The following is a 21,132-nucleotide window of genomic DNA, read 5'->3' on the forward strand; positions in this document are numbered from 1 at the left end:
CAGGTGATATTTCTATTTTTCCTGCCAAAGTGCATCACCTCACATTTCTCTGTTAAAGTTAATTTGCCACTTAACTGCCCAGTCTGCAAGTTTTCTAATGTTCTCTTGTATTATGTTCCATTCTTCCTTAGTGTTAGCTATGCCACCCGATTTAGTATCATCTGCAAATTTTGATACTGAGTTACTTGTTCCTAAGTCCAAATCATTTATATAAGTTATGTACAACAGTGGTCCCAGCACTGATCTTGTAGAACACCGCTTTCTACCTTCCTCCAATCTGAATAACTAGCCATTACCCCAACTCTCTGCTTCTTATTGTTTTTAGCCAATTTGCTATCCATACAGCTACTTGTCCCTGACTCCACATGCCCTTTGTCATGAGCTTACCATGTGGTATCTTATTGAAGGCCATTTGAAAATCCAAGTATACGACATCTACTGCATTAACCTTGTTTACTCTTTCCATTACCTCTTCAAAGAATTCGATCAGGTTAGTTAAGCATGAGATAGCCTTTTGGAAACCATGCTGATTACTTTTTATTATTTTCTGTTTCCTCTACTGTCACCTTTAGTATAGATTCCAGTATCTTTCCTACCACTGACGTTAAGCTGACTGGTCTATAGTCCCCAGGTTTTGTTCTATCTCCCTTTTTGTATATCGGAACAACATTAACTGTTCGCCAGTCCTCTGGCACTATCCCCTCTTCTATGGAACTTATAGTGCCTTTGCTATCTCCTCCCTAGTTTCCTTGAGTATGCATGGGTACATACCATCCAGACCAAAGGTTTTATCTCCTTTTAGTTTAGCTAGTTTGTCAATTATTTTCTCTCTATCTATCCCAACTGTATTAATATTCTTTTTAAGCTCATCCTCTAGTGAAGTGTCTATTTTGTTAACTTCTTTAGTAAAAATGTGGTGAAGTAGTTATTCAATACTTCTGCCATTTCTCTGTCATTATCTGTGGGTTTATCTTACTCACCCTTCAGTGACCTTATCCGTATTTTAATTTCCTTTTTATTATTTATTTGTCTATAGAACACTATTATTTCTTTTTATATTCCTTGATAATTTGATTTTGTAATTTATCCTTGCCTTGCTGATTTTTTTTTACTTCTCTGCTAAGCCCTGGAGGTGACCAGGAGCCAATGTAGGTCAGCAAAGACAGGAGTGATGTGTGATTGGGATAGGATACGGGGAGCAGAGTTTTGGATAAGCTTAAGTTCATGGAGTGAGGAGGGTGGGAAGCCGCCCAGAAGTGTATTCAAATGGTTGAGTCTGGAGGTCATAAAGGTATGGATGAGAGTTTCAGTAGCAGATAGGCTGAGATAGGGGCAGAGTCGGAGAATGTTATGGAGGTGGAAGTAGGCAGTCTTTGTGATGGAGAATATGTGGGGTTGGAAGCTCAGATCAGGGTTGAACAGGTTGCTGAGGTTGCAAACATTCTGGCTCAGCCTGAGACAATGGCTGGAGAAGGGGATAGAATTGATGGTATGGTTACAGAGTTTATGACAAGGACCTAAGACGATGTCTTTGATTTTCCTGATATTTAATTGGAGGAAATTGCGGCTCATCCAAGCCTGTTGGATAAATAATCTGATAACATGAAGGCAGTAGAATGGTCAAGAGAGGTGGTGGAGAGATGGATCTTGGTGTCAGCCGCATACATGTGGAAGCTGACCCCATGCATGCAGATGATATGGCCAAGGGACAGCATGTAGATGATGACAAGGAGGTAGCCAAGCATAGAAGCAAAGATCTGTGAAATAATGTTGCATTTAAAGTTTTTTTTGAGTTCTAAAATTCAGTAATTTGATATAAATAATTGACTTTGTATTAACATGAGCAGACTGTTGGCTTTTCCCTCAATATGCTGTTATAGACTCTTTCTCCCTTTCTCTTTCCTTTTTTTTCTGTCAGCCAGGCTCTGATGCAAGGTGGGAAGGGGTGCACATATCCAGTAAAAGAATTTAGAAAGAAGTTCGTAACAGTTCTACCTACAGAGAGTGAAATAAATATTTGCTTTTATTAAGTTACAAACCTTATTTTCAACATCAGAAATGTCAGTTATCACAAACAAAAAATGGTAGCCAAAAGGGTTTGAGTGATTTTCTGGTTTTTTTAATTGGTAGATCTTCCTCATTGCTCAGTGTTAGAGTTTTGATTTGTTGCCTTAGGGATGGCAGCATAGTTAACAGACAATATGGCCACCCTTTAAACTAATTAATTATGAAACATAATTTACGACAATATGGGATCCAACTGAAACTGGTAACTTTTTCAATCTATGGAGCTGCTGCTGTTGGAGTCAGTAGCTGAGAATGGCGAAGTGGCTGGGTGTCAAATGAGATCCACAAAATGGTGGTTCTCATGAGGCATCAAATACTGTGGAGCTGACTTTAAAAAATGAAAACCATAACCGATCTGTTCACAGATCATAAACACAATGTTGTCTGCCTCTCGACATTGTGAGGTGGATATCGGGCACATTATCTGAGCCTGACTTCATACACTAAGCGAATGACTACAGAGGACTGTGGAAGAGCAGGAAAATAAAAGTACCCGTCAAAGTGATTTGATTTTAGGGAAGTCAATTTTATGAAGGAATAAGTGCTTACTTAGTTCTATATCTGGAACTCACTGCCTGAAAGGGTGGTAGAGGCAGAAACCCTCATCGCATTTAAAAAGTACTTGGATATGCACTGAAGTGCCGTAACCTACAGGGCTACGGGCCAAGAGCTGGAAGGTGGGATTAGGCTGGATAGCTTTTTATCAGCCGGCACAGACACGATGGGCCTTACGGCATCCTTCTGTGCCATTGATTTCTAAACATTTTGTTGGGACTTAGAATAAGTGAAGACATATACAAAAAGCATTCATGAGCAATATTTTTCACAATTTTATTTTTCAAAGTGATGATCCTTCTCGAGAATAGTGTAATCAATGCTTACAGTTCTTCCAATATTAGGGTGTTGCTTTCAAATTTAAAGGGGTGATTAGCAGACAGTACATGAAGGCACAGAGCCAAACACACATTGATGTCCATCATGTTGAACTCTTTGAGGCAACAAATATCCTAGCACAGAAACTTACACAATATTTCTAAAATGTATTTTGTACCAGCTGCAGTATAACTGCACTACTTGGAAACTTTCTCAATTTAATTTTTAATGTTTTTAATGTTGGACGAAATTTCTGTACTATTGGCTCATTGTTAACATTAAAAGTAACTACCTTTTTAGATGCCAATAAACCGAGCTCTGTGCATACATGTTTGCACAAAGGCGTAAAGCTGTATTTCACACATTTTACCAGAGTGCAACAGGAGGAACCACTATAACTTGGGTCTGCTGGGTTAGCTCTGCTGTAAATGGTATCTGTTCCAAATGGTACCAGCGGCATAATGGTGCTTAAGAAAGGCATCTCGTGGTGTGCCCCATGAGTTGGATTTTTATCTTGCATTTTAGCTCGCAAAATTTTTGTGCCGCCCATTTCTGGAAATGCAAGGTCACGAGGTCACTGGGCATCTCGGGCCTTAGTGAACGACGTGACCAACAGTCTATCTCCATAACATGAAATTTAAGGATAGAGGAAAAAAAAAGAGGAACGACGGAGAAGGAAATAGGATGAATTAGAGTCAAATTAGATACAGAAAAAAAAATAGAGAGGGAAAGAAAGATTGGATCAAGAGAGAGAAAAAAGACAAAGAGAAAGTAAGAAAAAAAATGCAAAATTTAAAAAACTTCCATGAACAATTTACTACCTGCAGCAGTGAGTCTCCACAGTTTCAACTGTTCCCTTTCTTGGCCTCCAAGGTTGAGTGACATTGCAAGAACTTAAATCTCATCATTAGAAGGCTCCTTACATTGTTAAATACCAGTCCTAACTTTCTGCGGCGAGTTTAATTTGTATTTACGGCGCAATGCAGCAATTTCTTGAAACTCATGGGGAGATTGATGGCCAGATCCCGTTTTTGTGAGGCTATCGTTGGAGCGGCGCAAACCGTCCAGCATTTTGTGGCGATTTGCAGCTTATGCCGTATCTCCTCCTTGCCATGAATTGCAATTTTTTTAACACACTAAACGGTGAGCGCCATGAACTCGCTGTTATTTTCCCAGCAAATTCTCGGCCTTTGTTACCCTCCATTAATAAGAGGCCAGAGATCTTTCTCAGCTATAGAATAAAGTTAATTGCATTGTTCTATATTCTGTCCCTTCCTGTTATCGGGAATATAATCGCTTAAAACTGGAAACATTTCAAACCAGGTATAGAAGATGGAGTTTGGGCTGTTGTAGTGTCTGCTATAACTTTGTGGAGTTGCAGACTTCTGTGATGTTCCAACTTTTCAACGTGGGGCCCACCCTCCAAATATTAAAACACTCCTGGGGATCCCCTCTCCATTATTCTGAATGATGGTGTCAGCTACCCAAAGGAAAGCAGTGCTGCCAATGCAGAAAACATTTTTATTAGTATGTAGCAACCAAAATGATGTGCTCAGATACCAACATATACAGACAAATATAGAAATCTGATGACCTCCCAAACTCCTTATTGTCCAAGGCCTCCAATTTGAAAGCCTGTGCAGTAGAGCAGTCATCACCTTTGGCCAGTTGAAAGCAGTTTTACAGCTACATTCTCAGCCGCAATTAAGTAAATTTAAACTATCACGGGAATTTCCTTTCATCTCTGTCTAATTCTACGAAAACCTGGTACAGTACTTGCAGCATATATACTCTATTGTAGGTGTGTAGCTTTCCTGTGTGCAAAATGTGGACAAATTATTTAGATAGTAACGATAGGGCATCCTGTTTATAAAGAAAGGTCGCAAAACAAGCCAGAAAAACAGGCTAGTTAGCTAAAAATAAGTGAGTCTTTTTTACAGACATGGGGAAAATGCCAGTCCTGTCTATTTATCCCTACGAGTCAGCAACCACAAACTGCGAATAGCTACAATCTAATTCTTTCCTGTTACTGTGCAGTTATTGTTTAGAAACCAAGGTTATAAATCAGCCATGCGCAAATTTAAATAATCATTTCCTTTTCTGACTTCAGACTGAAGAACGTTAAACCTTTCAAAAATCCTAAATTATTGGGGTATAAGAAATTCACTAAGTTATATCGGATACATTTCTACAAGCCATTCCTACAACCTTTATGATGGTATCATGATTTTCTAACTGTAATGTAAGAATCAAATACAACAATTGACGTTCACAAGCACAAATGCAAAGTTAACATGTACACTGTGGAAAGCAAATTAGCAAATGTATTGCAGACTGACGCATCTCCTTGGAGACAGAAAAATTCTGTTTGTTAAATGGTGGATATTTAAAAATACGCCTGTGCACACGCAGAAAACAGTTCCATTGTGGAACGGAGATCTGATCTCGCAAGTGCAAAATTCTTCACTCGTGCGTGCTTGAATGTGAAATGGATTTGCTTCATGCTTAATCAAACTTTGACCTCCGCTGAAGGTGGTCATCTTACAAAAACTACAGTTAAATTAATAAAGAGCAGCTAGTTCATAGAATCATTGAGTGTCACAGTGCAGAAGGAGGCCATTCGGCCCATCGCACCTGTCCTGGCTCTTTGAAAGAGCTTTCCCCATAGCCCTGTAATTTTTTTCCCTTTTCAAGTGTATATCCAATTCCCAGTTTCATTCCCAATTTCAGGGAAATTAATAATAAATCAGGGAATCTGCTTCCACCACCCTTTCAGGCAGTGCATTCCAGATCATAACTCGCTGCATAAAAATTCTCATGTCCCCTCTGGCAGTGAGAGAATATGAGAGTAGAATGGCGATTAACATAAAAGGGAACCCAAAAATCTTCTACCAGCATGTAAACAGTAAACAGGTAGTAAGAGGCAGGGTGGGCCTATTAGAGACAAAGAAGATGATATATGCTTAGAGGCGCAGGGCAAGGCTACTTTGTACTTTTAATCGGTGTTCACTAAGGAGGTGGATGCTGACAAAATATCAGTAGAAGTGGAAAAGGTAAAAGCAATGGAAGGGGTGAAAATTGATAGACAGGATGTACTAGAAAGGCTGGGTATGCTTGGAGTGGACAAGTCGCCTGGTCCAGATGGCTTGCATCCCAGGTTGCTGAGGGAATTGGGGGAGGAGATAGTGGAAGGGCTTGCCATAATTTTCCAATCTTCCCTAGATGCCTGGATATTGGAATATAGAGTAGAATTTCTAAATTTGCCGATGACGCCAAACTTGGGGTGTGGTAAACAGTGATGATGATACCAATCGACTGCAGCAGGACATAGAAAGGCTAGCAGAATGGGCAGATGGAATTTAATACAGAGAAGTGTGAGGTGATGCATTTTGGCAGAAGGAACAGGGAGAGGCAATATACACTTAATGGCACAGTTTTAAAGAGTTGAAGGTGGCAGGACATATTGAGAGAGTGGTTAACAAAGCATATGGGATCTTGGGCTTCATAAATAGAGGTATTGAGTACAAAAGTAGAGAAGTTATGCTGAACCTTTATAAAACGCTGGTTAGGCCACAACTGGAGTATTGTGTCCAGTTCTGGTCACCACAATTTAGGAAGGATGTGAAGGCACTTGAGAGGGTGCAGAGGCGATTTACCAGAATGGTTCCAGGGATGGGGGATCTTCGCTACAAGGACAGGTTGGAGAAGCTGGATTTGTTTTCATTAGAGCAAAGGAGGTTGAGGGGTGATTTGAAAGAGGTGTACAAGATTATGACGGGTTTGGATAGGCTAGACAGGGAAAGGCTGTTCCCACTAGTTGATGGTGCAAGGACTAGGGGACACAGATTTAAGGTTTTGGGCAAGAGATACAGGGGGATGTGAGGAAAAACTTTATTATGCAGCGAGTGGTAATGACCTGGAACTTGCTGCTGACAGAAGTGGTGGAAGCGGAGACACTCAATGTTTTTAAGGGGCGATTAGATAGGCACTTCAGGGAAATAAACTTGCAGGGCTACAGGGATAGAGCGGGGGAATGGGACTGACTGGATTGCTCTACAGAGAGCCGGCATGGACTCGATGGGCTGAATGGCCTCCTTCTGTGTCGTTATGATTCTATGACACTGGTTCTTTTGCCAATCACCTTAAACCTGTGTCCTCTGATTACCAACCCGTCAGCCAGTTGCAACAGTTTCCCCTTTATTTACTCTTATCAAAACACTTCATAATTTTGAAACTGGAGCTTATTATTTGTCTTCGACCCCTTCATTTCCTATTGCTCGTAGATTCCTGTTTTGCCATACTTTATGTTACCCTAATTAAAATCTCTTGACCAACCTTATAGTGTGTTCAACTCTTCAATAGGTCCATTTTAATTACAATTATATTAGAAGAAAAAGGGTAGTCAAGGGTAATGTGAGCCCCTTAAAAACAGATGTGGGTAATATTGCAAATGAAAATAAGGAAATGGCAGACTTATTGAATAATTACTTTGTGTCAGTCTTCACAATAGAGGAAGAGGATAATATACCTGACATTCCAGGGAAATTAATAAAGAATCAAGGACTGGAACTCACTAAGGTTAACATAAGCAAGAAAACAGTATTGGAAAAATAATGGCACTAAAGACTGACAAATCCCCCGGACCTGATGGTTTCCACCCCAGGCTTTTAAAGGAAGTAGGTGAGGAAATTGCGGATGCTTCAGCCATAATCTTCCAAAGCGCTCTCAATTCAGGAATTGTCCCTTTAGATTGGAAAATTGCAAATGAAACTCCATTATTTAAGAAAGGTGAGAGAGAGAAACCAGGAAATTATAGACCTGTTAGTCTTAACATCTGTTGTTGGGAAATTATTGGAATCTATAATTAAGGACAGAGTGACTGAGCACTTAGAGAAATTTGAGTTGATTAGAGAGAGCCAACATGGATTTGTAAAGGGTAGGTCAAAAGAACATAAGAAATAGGAGCAGGAGTAGGCCATTTGGCCTTTCGAGCCTGCTCCACCATTCAATAAGATCATGGCTGATCTTCTACATCATCTCCACTTTCCTGCACTATTCCCCCATATCCTTTGATGCCCTTAATATTCAAAAATCTATCGATCTCTGTCTTGAATATACTCAATGACTGAGCCTCCACAGTCCTCTGGGGTAGGGAAGTCCAAAGATTCACCACCCTCTGAGTGAAGAAATTTCTCCTCATCTCAGTCCTAAATGGCTGACCCCTTATTCTGAGACTGTGACCCCTGGTTCCAGACTTGCCAGCCAGGGGAAACATCCTCCCTGCAGCTACCCTGTCAAGTCATGTCTAACAAACCAAAGAATGAAAGAAAGACTTTCATTTATATAGCGCCTTTCATGACCACTGGACATCCCAAAGTGCTTTACAGCCAATGAAGTACTTTTTGAAGAGTGGTCACTATTGTAATGTAGAAATTGAATTTTTTGAGCAAGTAATTAAAGTAGTAGACTGGGGACTGTCTATGGATGTAGTTTATATGGACTTCCAGAAGGCATTTGCTAAGGTTCCACATAAGAGACTGTTAGCTAAAATTAAAGCTCATAGAATTGAAGGCAAATTATTGACCTGTTCAGGAGGTTGGTTAGGCGATAGAAGACAGAGAGTAAGGATAATGGGTATGTACTTGAATTGGAAGCAGGTGACTAGTAGTGTCCCACAAGGATCTGTGCTGGGGCCTCAACTATTTACTATATTTATTAATGACTTAGATAACACAATAGAGAGCCATATATCCAAGCTTGCCAATGACATAAAGATTGGCGGTGTAGTAAATAGGATAGACGGGAGCATAACATTACAAAGAGATATTGATAGATTAAGTGAGCCAGCCTAAATTGGACCCACATTTTTGGGAGTCTAGGAGTGAGAGACTAATGGCAAAAAAACTGTTTGATTTCTATTAAGATCTTCTCTGTTATTAACCAAATCCCCCCAAAACTGTGTATTGTACTGTTTAACTGAAAATATTGCAGACATTATGCGATCAGTTAGAACATAGGCCCAGAATCAGTTCACTCTTGGTAAGTGGCCTGGGTAAGAGCTAAATCCATTTTGACTTTTGTATTCTTTTGCACAGATGAAAGCACTTGGAGATTCATAGATTGATTTCATGTTCATTAAGGAGTTATGTAATAACTATTTCCATTTGACTGTACTCCACTATTTAACCATAATTACCAACATTCAAGATGGAATGAATTGTCAGCTGGCTTATTTGGTAGCACTCTTGCCTCTGAGGCAGAGGTGTGGGTTTATGGTTCATTAATGGGCTTATGTAGGCTGATAGTTCAGTGCAGTGCTGAAGGCGTTTCATTGCTGAAGGGGCTGTTGTTTGGGTGAGACATTAACTCAAGGCCATGTCTGCCTGTTTTGGTCGATGTTAACGAGCCCATGGCTCTATTTGTGGAAGAGCAGAATGTTGCTGTGGTCAGCATTCTGCTCAACACCACAAAAACATTCATCTCATTGCAGTTTCTTGCTGCCACATTTATCCGCATAACAGCAATTGTACAATGTATCTGAGACATGATAAGGGACTATATAATGCTAAAAATATCAAACCAGCAGCTTCTTTTGCAGACTTTTTTTAATAAATATATAGTAATATTATTGGGCTGCTTGCTTGAATGAAGCTTGCACTGAATTATACTTATCATTGGTGTCAGCCATTACTAAATGATAGCACTCTCACCTCTGAGTACGAAGGTTGTGGATTCAAGATCCATTCCAGAGACTTGAGCACAAAATCTAGGCAGTACTGAAATGTCAAACTGGGGCCCCTTCTGCCAATATTTATCCCTCAAACCAACATCACTAAAACAGATTTTATGGTCCCTATAACATTGCTGTTTGTGGGTGTTATGTCTGACATTGGTGATAGGTACTCGATTGCCTTGGCCTGAGCACATGGAGTTTGATAGTGCTGTTATCGTTGTATTGTGCCTGACATTGGATATAGGTATTCGATTGCTTTTGCCTGGGAGAGGGTGTTTGGATCAGCCATTAAAAGCAACATAAACTGAGCTCTGCATACGGCCTCTGGATTATCTTTGCAAACGCAACACTTGGCGACGAGGATGGCTGAAATCTCTCTTCCACCACCTCCTCCCTTCCTTGCACTACCCGGTGAGCCCCCGATCCCATGGGTTCGCTGGTTACAGTCCTTTGAAACCTACCTCATTGCTCTTGGACTAGAAAATGTAAGTACAGCACGGAAAAAGGCACTGTTATCCCATTGCTTGGGAGCGGAGGGCCAGCGTGTTCTTGGGACATGCGCAGCAGACTCAATTCAAATGTATGATGTGCTGTGGCTCTGTTAAGCACACACTTCTCTGCCCCACAAAGTGCCCTCCTGCAGCGATTCATTTTTAGACAGCGTCACCAACTCCCCGGCGAGTCGGTGCATCAATACGTGGCTAATTTGAGGGGGTTAGCTAGCTCATGCAAGTTCGGTGCACTACAAGACGAGATGGTGCGTGATCAACTAGCAGAGCACACCAACAACGTGAGAGTGCGTGAAAGACTGTTACTCGAGTCCGAAGATCTGTCGTTGTCACAGGCAGTCAACATTGCCTTTCAAGTGGAGTCTGCAGCCGAATGTGCAGCGAAACTAGTACACACACCCAGTGACAGCGCCCTCGGCCCCGACAGCTCTGGCACTGTAATGCTCGCGCGGCGGCAGCAACGCGCGCTACCGCGGCAACAGTGTGGAACGTGCGGATCTCGTTCACATGCTACCAGAGCGCAGAATTGCCCCGCGCGCGGCCAAACCTGTCGCAATTGTGGATAACAAAATCTGTACTGGCCGCACTAGACGTGCTCCTATCTAGTTATCCAGCAAGTTAAACACTTATGCAAAATAATTCTTTGTGAAGCCGTTTGCTGTTTGAAGCCTTTACTTGAACAAATTTGTGAAACTGTAAACAAAGATAAAGTATGTTTTGTACATAAACTGAGTACTATACATTCGATATTACATAAGATATAAACATATTTACAGCAGTAGAATAGATTAATTGTATAACTAACTAACATTTGGACTAACTTCTGTAACTATCAAATATTAACCTTTTATAAACATATTATTGTCAAAATACTACTCTGACAATGTTGCTATTATGCTAACAAACAAAGATACTCACAGATATTGCGCTTGGCCTAACATATGAAATCAGATTACATTGGATTGTGAATCCCTTATGGAATCCTCCATTGCTGCCAGGTTCTTCCTGGAATTCTACTTCCTGGGATTCTACTTCCTGGGCTACACAGGAAGAAAGGTACGAAGGTCAAATGACCTCTCACAGGAAGAAAGGAACAAAGGTCAAATGACCTCACACAGGAAGAAAGGAACAAAGGTCAAATGACCTCTGTTTCATACAAACACACTGCTAACACAATAACCACCACCAGAGGGTGCTACTGCATGTAAAATGTCCATAATGTCCAGAACAAAATCACTTTGCCAATGTCTGCCACTCTGCCCCTGTTGCTACAAATGAACACTCTCAGTCCTCAAGCAGTTGGCCTATAATTCACAACGTGAGCTGTGGGCCAGTAGTGGCTTTCAAGTCATGCACAATTAACCTGAATGATGTATGCATCCCTCTGTTGTTGGATACCGGTGCCAGCATCTCACTGCTGAATGTGGACACATTCAAATGCTTTTTCAGCTCCCTGCCACTCTCTGCGCCCTCCACTGCCCTTTGCGGGTATGGTAATTCGAAAATTGGACTAGTGGGCTCAGTCAACCTCACTGTACGCTATGGAACAAAAGTTTTGCCAGATTTTTGTTTTCATGTGGCACGCCAAGGAGCTAACCTGATGGGACTGGATCTTTTCACTGACCTGGGTTTTTCCTCTCTTGGACACCGGCAGGTCTGCGATTCTCTACATCGCCTCACCGTGGCGCCAAATATGGCCAGCACTCTCCGAGGGTCTGGGCTGCCTGACTGCCTTCACCCACCAGCCCATGGTTGACTCCACCGTTACCCCTGTCATTCAGCCACTGCGCCGCATCCCGCTTGCTCTCCGTGACGGGGTCACAGCTGAACTAAAGCAGCTACTGGAAGCTGGCATCATCGAACCAGTTGATGCCTCCCCATGGGTCTCCAACCTGGTGGTCGCAATAAAAAGTCAGGTGGTCTACGCGTCTGTGTCGATCTTCGAGCAGTGAATAAGGCCATAATCCCTGACAAATATCCACTGCCCACATCAGAGGAACTCACAGCGCAGTTCTATGGTTCCATCCTGTTCTCGAAACTGGACCTTCGACGGGGCTATCTACAGGTTCCCCTCCACCCCAGCAGCAGGGACCTCACTGCTTTTGTGACACATGCTGGCATCTTTCGGTACACCAGGATGCCATTTGGACTTAGCTCTGTACCCAGCTGCTTCCAAAAGGTGATGTCCTCTGTGCTCGTGGGCATTCCTGGGGTGGCCATCTACCTGGATGACATCGTCGTGCATGGGCCCTTGACCTCCAGTCACGACGAATTCCTTCACAGAGTTTTCACAGCTCTAGCAAAACACAAGCTCACACTGAATGGCGAAAAGTGTGTCTTTGCTGTTTCAGAGATCGAATTTGTGGGGTTTCGGTTGTCGGCTGACGGTATATCCCCACTCCAGCCAAACGTGGATGCCATTCACAGCATCCTAGAACCCAGCTCTGCAGCACAGGTTGCCTCCTTCCTTGGCATGACTGGGTACTACCTGAAGTTTTTGCCCCAGTACTCAGCCACCACAGCCCCACTGCGCCAGCTCCTGCGAAAGGATGAGCCCTGGGTGTGGTCACAAGCCTGTACGGAAGCTGTTCGCCTCCTCAAATCGCAGCTCACATCGCCTCCAGTGTTGGCTCACTTTGACGTCGCCAGCCCCACCCTCGTCACCTGCGACGCGTCCGCTGCAGCTGTGGGGGCGGTGTTATCACAGATACAGAATGGAGTGGAGAAACCAATCACCTTTGCCTCCCGAGCCCTTAGCCCCACTGAACAGAAGTACTCAGTAGGCGAGCATGAGGCGCTGGCGTGCGTCAAGGCATGTGAGCGGTGGCACCTGTACACATATGGCCGTGCCTTCACCCTGCGAACCGATCATCAGGCTCTCACTGCCCTGCTGTCGACATCCGTCACGGGCCACAGACCACTGCCTCTACACCGCTGGTCTGAACGCCTCCGCCAATACAATTTCAGTCTCCAGTTCACACCAGGACGTGACAATGTTGTGGCAGATCTGCTCTCCTGCGCTGTCTCTGCCCCAGCCCCACTCATCGGGTCTGAACATGTGGAACAGGATATCGTCCAGATGCTGCAGACGCCTCTCCAAACCACAGTCTCTCTCCAGGAGCTCAAAAGGCCTCTGAACAGGATCCGGCCCTCTCCCAGCTGTGCACCTTCATCAGAGATGGCTGGCCTCGCAAGGTGCCTGAGGAACTGTCTGCCTACTCCAGAGTTAAAGAGGAGCTCTCCTGCTGGAATGACTCCTGTGTTGCACTTGCGCTCTGCACTGTGGTCCCAAGTGCCCTTTGTGCGCGTGTTTTATCCATGGCGCACGAGGGCCACTTGGGCATAGTGAAGCTCAAACAACGATGCCGAGATCTAGTGTGGTGGCCGGGTATCGACAGGGAAATCGAGGCCCTGGTCAAGGACTGTGCAGCCTGCCTTGTAAGTAGCAAGACTGGCCACCAAGCTCCTCCACCCCTGCAACCCCTTGCCTGGCCCTCTCAGCCCTGGGAGCACCTGCAGCTGGACGTCTGCGGGGAGATCCATGGTGTCCCCCACCATCAACGGTTCCTAGTGGTGACCTATGACCTGCACTCAAATTGGCCAGAGGTCACTGCCGTGGGCTCCGCCACCTCTCGGGTCATCATCGATATCCTTGAGTCCCTCTTCTCCCGCTGGGGGCATCCAAAGGCCATCACCACAGACAATGGCCCCCAAATGGTCTCTTCGGAACTCTCCTCTTACCTTGAGAGCAAGGGCATCCGTCACATACTACCACCCCGAGTCAAATGGGGGGTGGAGCGTTTTAACCAGACACTGAAAAATGGCCTCAGAGCACACCTATCCCAGGGGTGTGTGTTTGACAAGGCCCTCCTCCACACACTGCTGCACTACAGAGCCTCCCAGCATTCCACTACAGGGGTCTCACCCGCATCCCTCATGCTAGGCCGTGAGCTCATGCTGCCCCTTGGCAGGCTCCGCCCCTCGCTAGCTCAGAGTCCTGCTCCACGGGCTCAAGCCACAGTCGCTAGACAGCAGGAGAAGATGAAACTCCGCTTCGACCAGTCAAAGAGGGCCAAGGCGCCCAACATCTCAGTCTCCGATTGGGTCAGAGTCCGTAGGCCTCACCGCAACAATAAGATGGCCTCATCCTGGTCCTCCTCTCCAAATCAGCCACCAACTTGGACCAGCCACTTTCTGCCTCACTGACGGCTCTCGGTGGCATGCCAGCCACCTTCGGAAGGTGCCAGCACCCCCTGATGCGGGATTATATGGATCTAATCCCCAAGCCTTACCCCCAGAGTGGCGGGATGCACATGTGGCTCAGCCAGCCAACCCTCAAGCAGATATTGTGCCTCAGCCTGCTCCTCAGCAGTCCCCACTTCGGCCTGCTCTTCACCAGTCCGCACCTCGGCCTGTTTGTATACGTTCTCGCCCTGGCCACCTACAGGACTTTGTCACTACATTTCATGTTTGAAATTCTGTGAGGGGGGAGGAAAGGTTATGTCTGACATTGGTGATAGGTATTCGATTGCCTTGGCCTGAGCACATGGAGTTTGATAGTGCTGTTATCATTGTATTGTGTCTGACATTGGATATAGGTATTCGATTGCTTTTGCCTGGGAGATGGTGTTTGGATCAGCCATTAAAAGCAACATGAACTGAGCTCTGCATATGGCCTCTGGATTATCTTTGCAAACGCAACTTGCTGTGTGTAAATTATCTGCAGAATTTCTTACATTATAACAGTGACTACACTTCAAAATGACTCCATTGGCTGTAAAATGCTCTGGGGAGTCCTGTGGTCGTGAAAGACGCTATATGAATGCAAGTCTTTCTTCTCCGAGATATCTGAGCTCCTCTAATTCTGATCTCTTGAGCACCCCTGATTATAATCGCTCAACAATTGGTGGCGATGCCTTCTGTTGCCTCGGCCCTAAGCTCTGGAATTCCCTGACTAAACCTCTCTCGCTCTCTTTCTTCCTTTAAGATGCTCCTTAAAACCTACCTCTTTGACCAAGCTTTTGGTCATCTGCCCTAATTTCTCCTTATGTGGCTCGGTGTCAAATTTTTTGTCTTCTAATACTCCTGTGAAGCGCCTTGGGACGTTTTACTACGTTAAAGGTGCTAAATAAATACAAGTTGTTGTTGTAGTTTTGCTTTCTATTTACACTAGAATTCTTGCTATGTATCACACATTCTATATGTTTCTGTTGAGTAAGTGCTTGTCATAGTTAGATAAAGGTCCAGCGGAAAAAAGTAGTACATTGAAGAGGAGTCAATTGCAGACAAATCAGATATTATCACTAACTCCTTGTGAAAATAGGTCTTTAGCCCAGTCTTGGAAAATCTGTAAGCAATATCTTTCATAGTTTAAGCTCTAAGGGGGAGAAATTCAGTGGCGCCCCCTTTGGGGCGCTAACTTCGCCAGGGTGCTATTTTTAGCGCCCCGAAAAAGTAAGCATCGCTGTGATATAAATTCAGTAGCAGCGGCCCAAGCAGGAGGCGCTCGCTACTGGAAGTGCTCCCCCTCCCTCTTGGGCCGCTACCAGTCAATTTTGCGGCACTATGTGCAACTGCGCCACGCGCATCAGCATGTAGCGCTGCATCATTGCAGGCCTTCCTCCCCTGATTACAGGGGAGGGGCCTAGCGCAGGGCACACCGGGGCCCTGCTGGACCACCGAGGAGCAGGGTGCTGGGAAAACTCGGAGTGCCGGGCTGAGCAATCGCGGCTGTCACCTTGAAGAAAAAAGGGGAAGAGGGCAGGTGCTGGCAGTCGGCCCAAAAAAAGGCCGCCCGGGCCTGCCCTTTAACCAGCGCCACCGCGGCTGCAAAAATGCCCTCTGACACTGTCTGACATGATGTAAGAAAACTACTAGGCACTTGTCTAAGTATCAAACAAGGCTTTAATCAACTGTTTTTCAACATGGAGATCTAATTGTGTCCTTCACTAGTTCCTGTTAAAGAATGTCCTGAGCAAGCTGGGCCCATGCCCAAGTATTTATACTCTCCTTGGACAGCGCCACCAGCAGGCCGCCCAATATCATTTCATAAGTCATTTCCACATGAATGACAAGATTCATGTCAGGACATATCGTCTGGTGATAAGTCAGGGGGCACAACTGAAGTTTGTGGCCGGGGCACTGCGCAAGTTGATGACGTCATCGCCGGTGGCGCAGCACCGCAGGGCAGCACCGGCTACCACCGCCACTAACCTCCCACTGAGTTTCGCAGGAGGCGTTAGTGGCACAGCACCCGGGTGCTAGGAGCTTTGTGTCCCATTAGCGCCGCCCCCGGGTGCGCTAACTGGAGGCGCTAAGCAACCGAATTTCGCCCCCTAAAGATGCTGTACATTTTTTTTGGCACACAATCATTTTACTGCACAAAGGAGTGTATTTTTGTGTGTCTCCAATTCTGGAAATGGGATCTGGTTTTAGCAATGTAAATATGGGGACACTGTCATTGCTCTCCCATGACCTGAACTGACAAAAGCACGATAGAAGCCTGACATCAGACCACTTAATCTACTGTCTATGACAGGGAATGATAAGTAATGAAACTGATGTGGAAGATAGAATCAGTAGATCACATGTAAAAGAAAACACCCTCAGTGGTTCCAGACTGCAGAAATAGCAATGTAATTCCCCCATCCCAAAGGACAGTGCGATAACCCGAAGACTTTGAATTATGAGCATGCAATATGGGTAGATGGTGGCACTTCATCCCATTGGCGACCGAAGAGGCACCAGCAGTACCAGTTCAGTCTCACTGAACCAGCTTGTTTATTCATCAAACATTAAGTGCTTAATTGGCTTCCACTCTTATTTCCTGTTGGAATTCTTGTTTCAGTTGAAAAGTATGCACACCAACAATCTGTTTAAAAAGTTTCAGAAGAATATCCCAACAGTGGATGCAGCTGGATGTGCACGTGGAGTGAAGTTTAGAAATTCTGGGAGAAAGCACACAATGTTATTTTGTTTCAGTGACCTCCAGTGAGAACTGTGGAAACCCAAATCCCAACAGTCTATGTTTCCACCGATTAAACATGGCGTGTTGAGTAACAGAGCTACGAAATAGCCCGCAAGAGTTTGAATGACTCATAGTTGTCCTTGATAATGTTATTATTAAATATCTAAAATCTTTGTGTTGCAGATTGTCTCTTCAAAGTATGCCCTATGAACCGTTACTCAGCACAAAAACAATACTGGAAAGCAAAACAAGCGAAGCAGGACAAAGATAAAATTGCAGACATTGCACTGTTACAGAAGCTTCAGGTAAGAATCAGGAGATCACATCTCCTTTATCTTTTTTGCATGAATCTTTGATTTTTGAGACCCTTTTCAGAATAGATTTGATTTTTTTTGCCTCACTGGTGGACCATTGATAGAGATTCCAAAAAATTGTGGTTCAGTGTTTGCAGGTAATTTATTTAGCATATGCATACTTGGTGTATAATTCCAGCCATCTTGAAGAATTGTCATCACCAGCGTGCAAAGTGTGTAGGTCACCCAGTACGTTTGTTAGTGGGCATGATTCAACGACATGGGACACTGCTTGTATTTGTCATCCAAAGGCCCCATAGGTGAAGATTTGACGCGCACTGTCCCTGTTCACTTCAAAAGTGATTAAGAAATACCAAGTATGACATGGCCAGTTGAATCCTGGTTGACGATCTGCAGAATTAGCAGATGATATGGTGATCTATAGGAACATCTACTGTCCAGTCAGCAGATTTGATGAAAAACCACCAAATATCTACCTGTCGCTTAAAGGTAAATAGAAAAATACAGCTAGTCCTACTAGACCTAACTGTCATGTCTTCTAAACTGTTGTCCTTTTCAAACTTCATCAATTAAGTGCAAGAGCATTCAATTTTGAAATATCAACAACTTTTGAAGCATTGTGGATACATTAAGGTAATGTACTAAATCTGAAAATCCTGTAAAGGGACTTCTGTTCCACCTCCTCCTTGGGGCGCTACTACTCAATGTCGCGGCGCTACATGCAGCAGTACCACGCGTACTGACACGTAGCACCGCATCATTGCAGGCCTCCCCCCCCCCCCCCAATTAAAGGGGAGGGCCCAGCGCTGCGCACACCCGGGCCTTGCCAGACCACCGGGGAGCGGGGTGCCGTGGAAACAGCGATCGCGGCCGGCACCCTGCATAGAAATGTTAAAGACGAGCAGGTGCTGGCAGTCAGCCAAAATAAAAATGGCCGCCCGACACCAGCCCTTTAAGTAGCACCGCCACCCGCTAGCACCACTGCAAAACCGCCCCCTGATCCTGTCACACATATCGCCTGCCGATTAGTTCAGGGGGGCGTAAGGGAAGTTTGCAGCCAGGGCACGGCGCGCAGCGATGATGTCATCATCGCCAGTGGGGCGCAACTGGCTACCGCCGCCGCTAACCTCCCGCTGAATTTAATGGGCGCTAGGGCATTTGCGCCCCATTAGCGCCTCTGGGGGCACTAACGAGACGCGTAAAGCAACCGAATTTCTCCCCCTATTTATGATTAAGCCAAGTTTTGGGCACAGAATAATAGCTCTTCTGAATTATAGTCAGTTGTGGACATTTGCAAGGGAATTTCCAATGGATAATTGTTTATGTAGAAGACAATTACTGGAAACAGTTGTTGATGATTTGGTCTTGTATCTCTCCCGATGCTGGCAATGGCCTTCCGTGCTACCTCGGTTCCCTCATGCTGATGTGATGGAGGCCCTGCTGCTTTTTCTCCTTATCTGCAGGTGGAAGGATTGTATTTCTGTGTTGCATAATTGTGCAACAGAAGCCCACTATAATTGTTGAAAACTTGCAGGGCTGTACTGCAGAACTCCCCCCAGACCTATCGAGCACCTGACATGGGCCTTTAAAATACCGACTGACTGCTTAAAGTGGTTCCAAGGGCCTTTTTCCCCACTGCTGAGCTTGGATGCCAGAGTGGAATCATCTGCCAGTGCTGCAGTGGGTATCCCTGGTCTGCAAGCAACCAGCCAGAAGCATTGCTCTGGCGGAACAATGCAAGTATTGTGGATTACTGTAGTACAACAGAATCATGGCAGCTTCCTGCGGAATGAGCATTCACATGTAAAGTTAGCTGATTTGATTTGCACACTAGCTGTACATTGATAGAATGATGCTCTTTTTCATTGGTGAAATTGAGGTGATTCTCATATGGTGCATTCAATATCACCTTGTACCTGGGGAAATCATGCTAGTCTGCTCCCCCATATCCTTATTGTCTTCTTCAAAACACAGGAATGATGTGAATCCATTACTTTAGCTAAAATTTTATAAACTTAGAAGTACTCGCTTTAAAGGTGGAAGCACACTTTTGTGCCTAAGAAATAAGCAGTGTTAAAAAATTGCAGGGCCTTTTTGTTTTTCAAAAAACTTGTAGGTTTAGAGCATTTCCTGAAGCCATTGCCTCCACTGTGCTCTCCCATCTCTGGGACACCGAACTCATCTTAACACTACCACCTTGGTAGTGACATTGATTTCTGGGGTTTGAAGGGCAGAAAGGAAGGAAAATAACAAGGGGGAAAAATTCGTTGGCAACCATTTTGGGTTGCTAACAATTTAGCGCCTGTAATGATCAGTAACCTGTCATTCTGGAATGGTACACTAGGTGGTGCTGTATGTATATAAGAGTGGGCTACCCACGATGCACTAGACTACCCACAAGGCAGCAGTCAAGATGGAGGCCTCTACAGATACTGTACCTAGTCCACATGTGCTCAATAAAGTGTCTAGCAAAAGCTAGCTGTTCTTAATAAAAACGACTAGTTATTAATGAACATAACATGGTACCAGGATTGGTAAAATCTGCTGAATATTGTGCAACACGACATGGAGAATTTGAAGCCACCAGAGCGTTTGAAACTCACAGGAAATGTCGACTACAATTGGCAGACTTTTAAACAACAATTCGAACTCTACATTGCTGCCATCAGGTACGGTACGAAGCCAGACGCAAGGAAAATAGCGTTGCTGCTCACAGTTGCAGGCCCACAGGCGATGGAGGTATTTAATACATTTGTATTTAATCCAGAGGAGAACCGAGAAAAATTAGACGATGTGCTAAAGAAGTTTGATACACATTGTTCTCCCAAAAAGAATGAAACCTATGAGAGGTACATCTTCCGTTCTCGGACACAGCAGCAAAATGAGACTTTTGATAGCTTTTTGACCGATCTGAAACTGAAAACACAGACATGTAATTTCTCTGAGCTGAAAGCATCCATGATTCGTGACCAGATTGTGTTTGGTATTCATGATAAAGTCAGGGAACGTCTGTTGAGAGAAACCGAACTAACATTGGAAATTGCTGTGAAAATATGCCAAGCTAGCGAGCTAGCTCAAAAGCATGCCAAGACTTTCAGTGAAATCAATGATGATGCGATTGCAGTAAGTGCTGCTGTCGGTGCTGTGTCCTACAAGGGGAAGAAACATGGGCAGAACAGAAGTGAAAAGCAATCGGAGGAAGGAATTTTTAATTGTAAACGCTGTGGTTACAAACACCAGTTAAAACAATGTCCAGCATTTGGAAAAATGTGCACAAAATGTCATGGAAAGAATCACTTTGCCAAACAATGCTTTTCAAAAGTAAAAACTAAGAAAGGGCAACGAGTTAATGTAATTGAGGACACTGATTGAAGTGAGACATGTTTTGTAGGAATGGTGTCATGTGACAATATGGAAAAGAATACAGAAAATGTGCAGCCCTCAGGAATGGACAATGCTGAACATAAAGTTAATGCAGTAAAAGAGGACAAATGGATGATCCCACTGCAGATAAATGGAGCATTAGTTACATTGAAACTGGACACTGGGGCAAAAGCAAACTTAATTAGTATGAGTGACATTAAAAACATGAAAGAAAAGCCCAAAATACAGAAAAAGTCAGTACTACTGAAGAACTATAATGGTCAGAAAATAGATAGCTTAGGTGTA

The 21,132-nt window shown here is 44.3% G+C and overlaps 1 protein-coding gene across 2 annotated transcripts in view; it reads left to right on the plus strand.

The window, feature by feature from the left end:
• itpr3 (inositol 1,4,5-trisphosphate receptor, type 3) overlaps positions 1 to 21,132 on the plus strand; it is a 324,911-nt gene that overhangs the window by 97,806 nt on the left and 205,973 nt on the right. For both annotated transcript variants that reach the window (XM_086011397.1, XM_086011396.1), the window contains exon 3: positions 17,333 to 17,454. In XM_086011397.1, coding sequence (XP_085867523.1) covers positions 17,333 to 17,454 — 122 coding nt within the window. The remainder of the gene's footprint in view (positions 1 to 17,332; positions 17,455 to 21,132) is intronic.

Source organism: Somniosus microcephalus, chromosome 18 (assembly GCF_052327205.1).
Source record: "Somniosus microcephalus isolate GS21.2 chromosome 18, FLI_Smic_1.0, whole genome shotgun sequence".
Classification (NCBI taxonomy): Eukaryota; Metazoa; Chordata; class Chondrichthyes; order Squaliformes; family Somniosidae; genus Somniosus; species Somniosus microcephalus.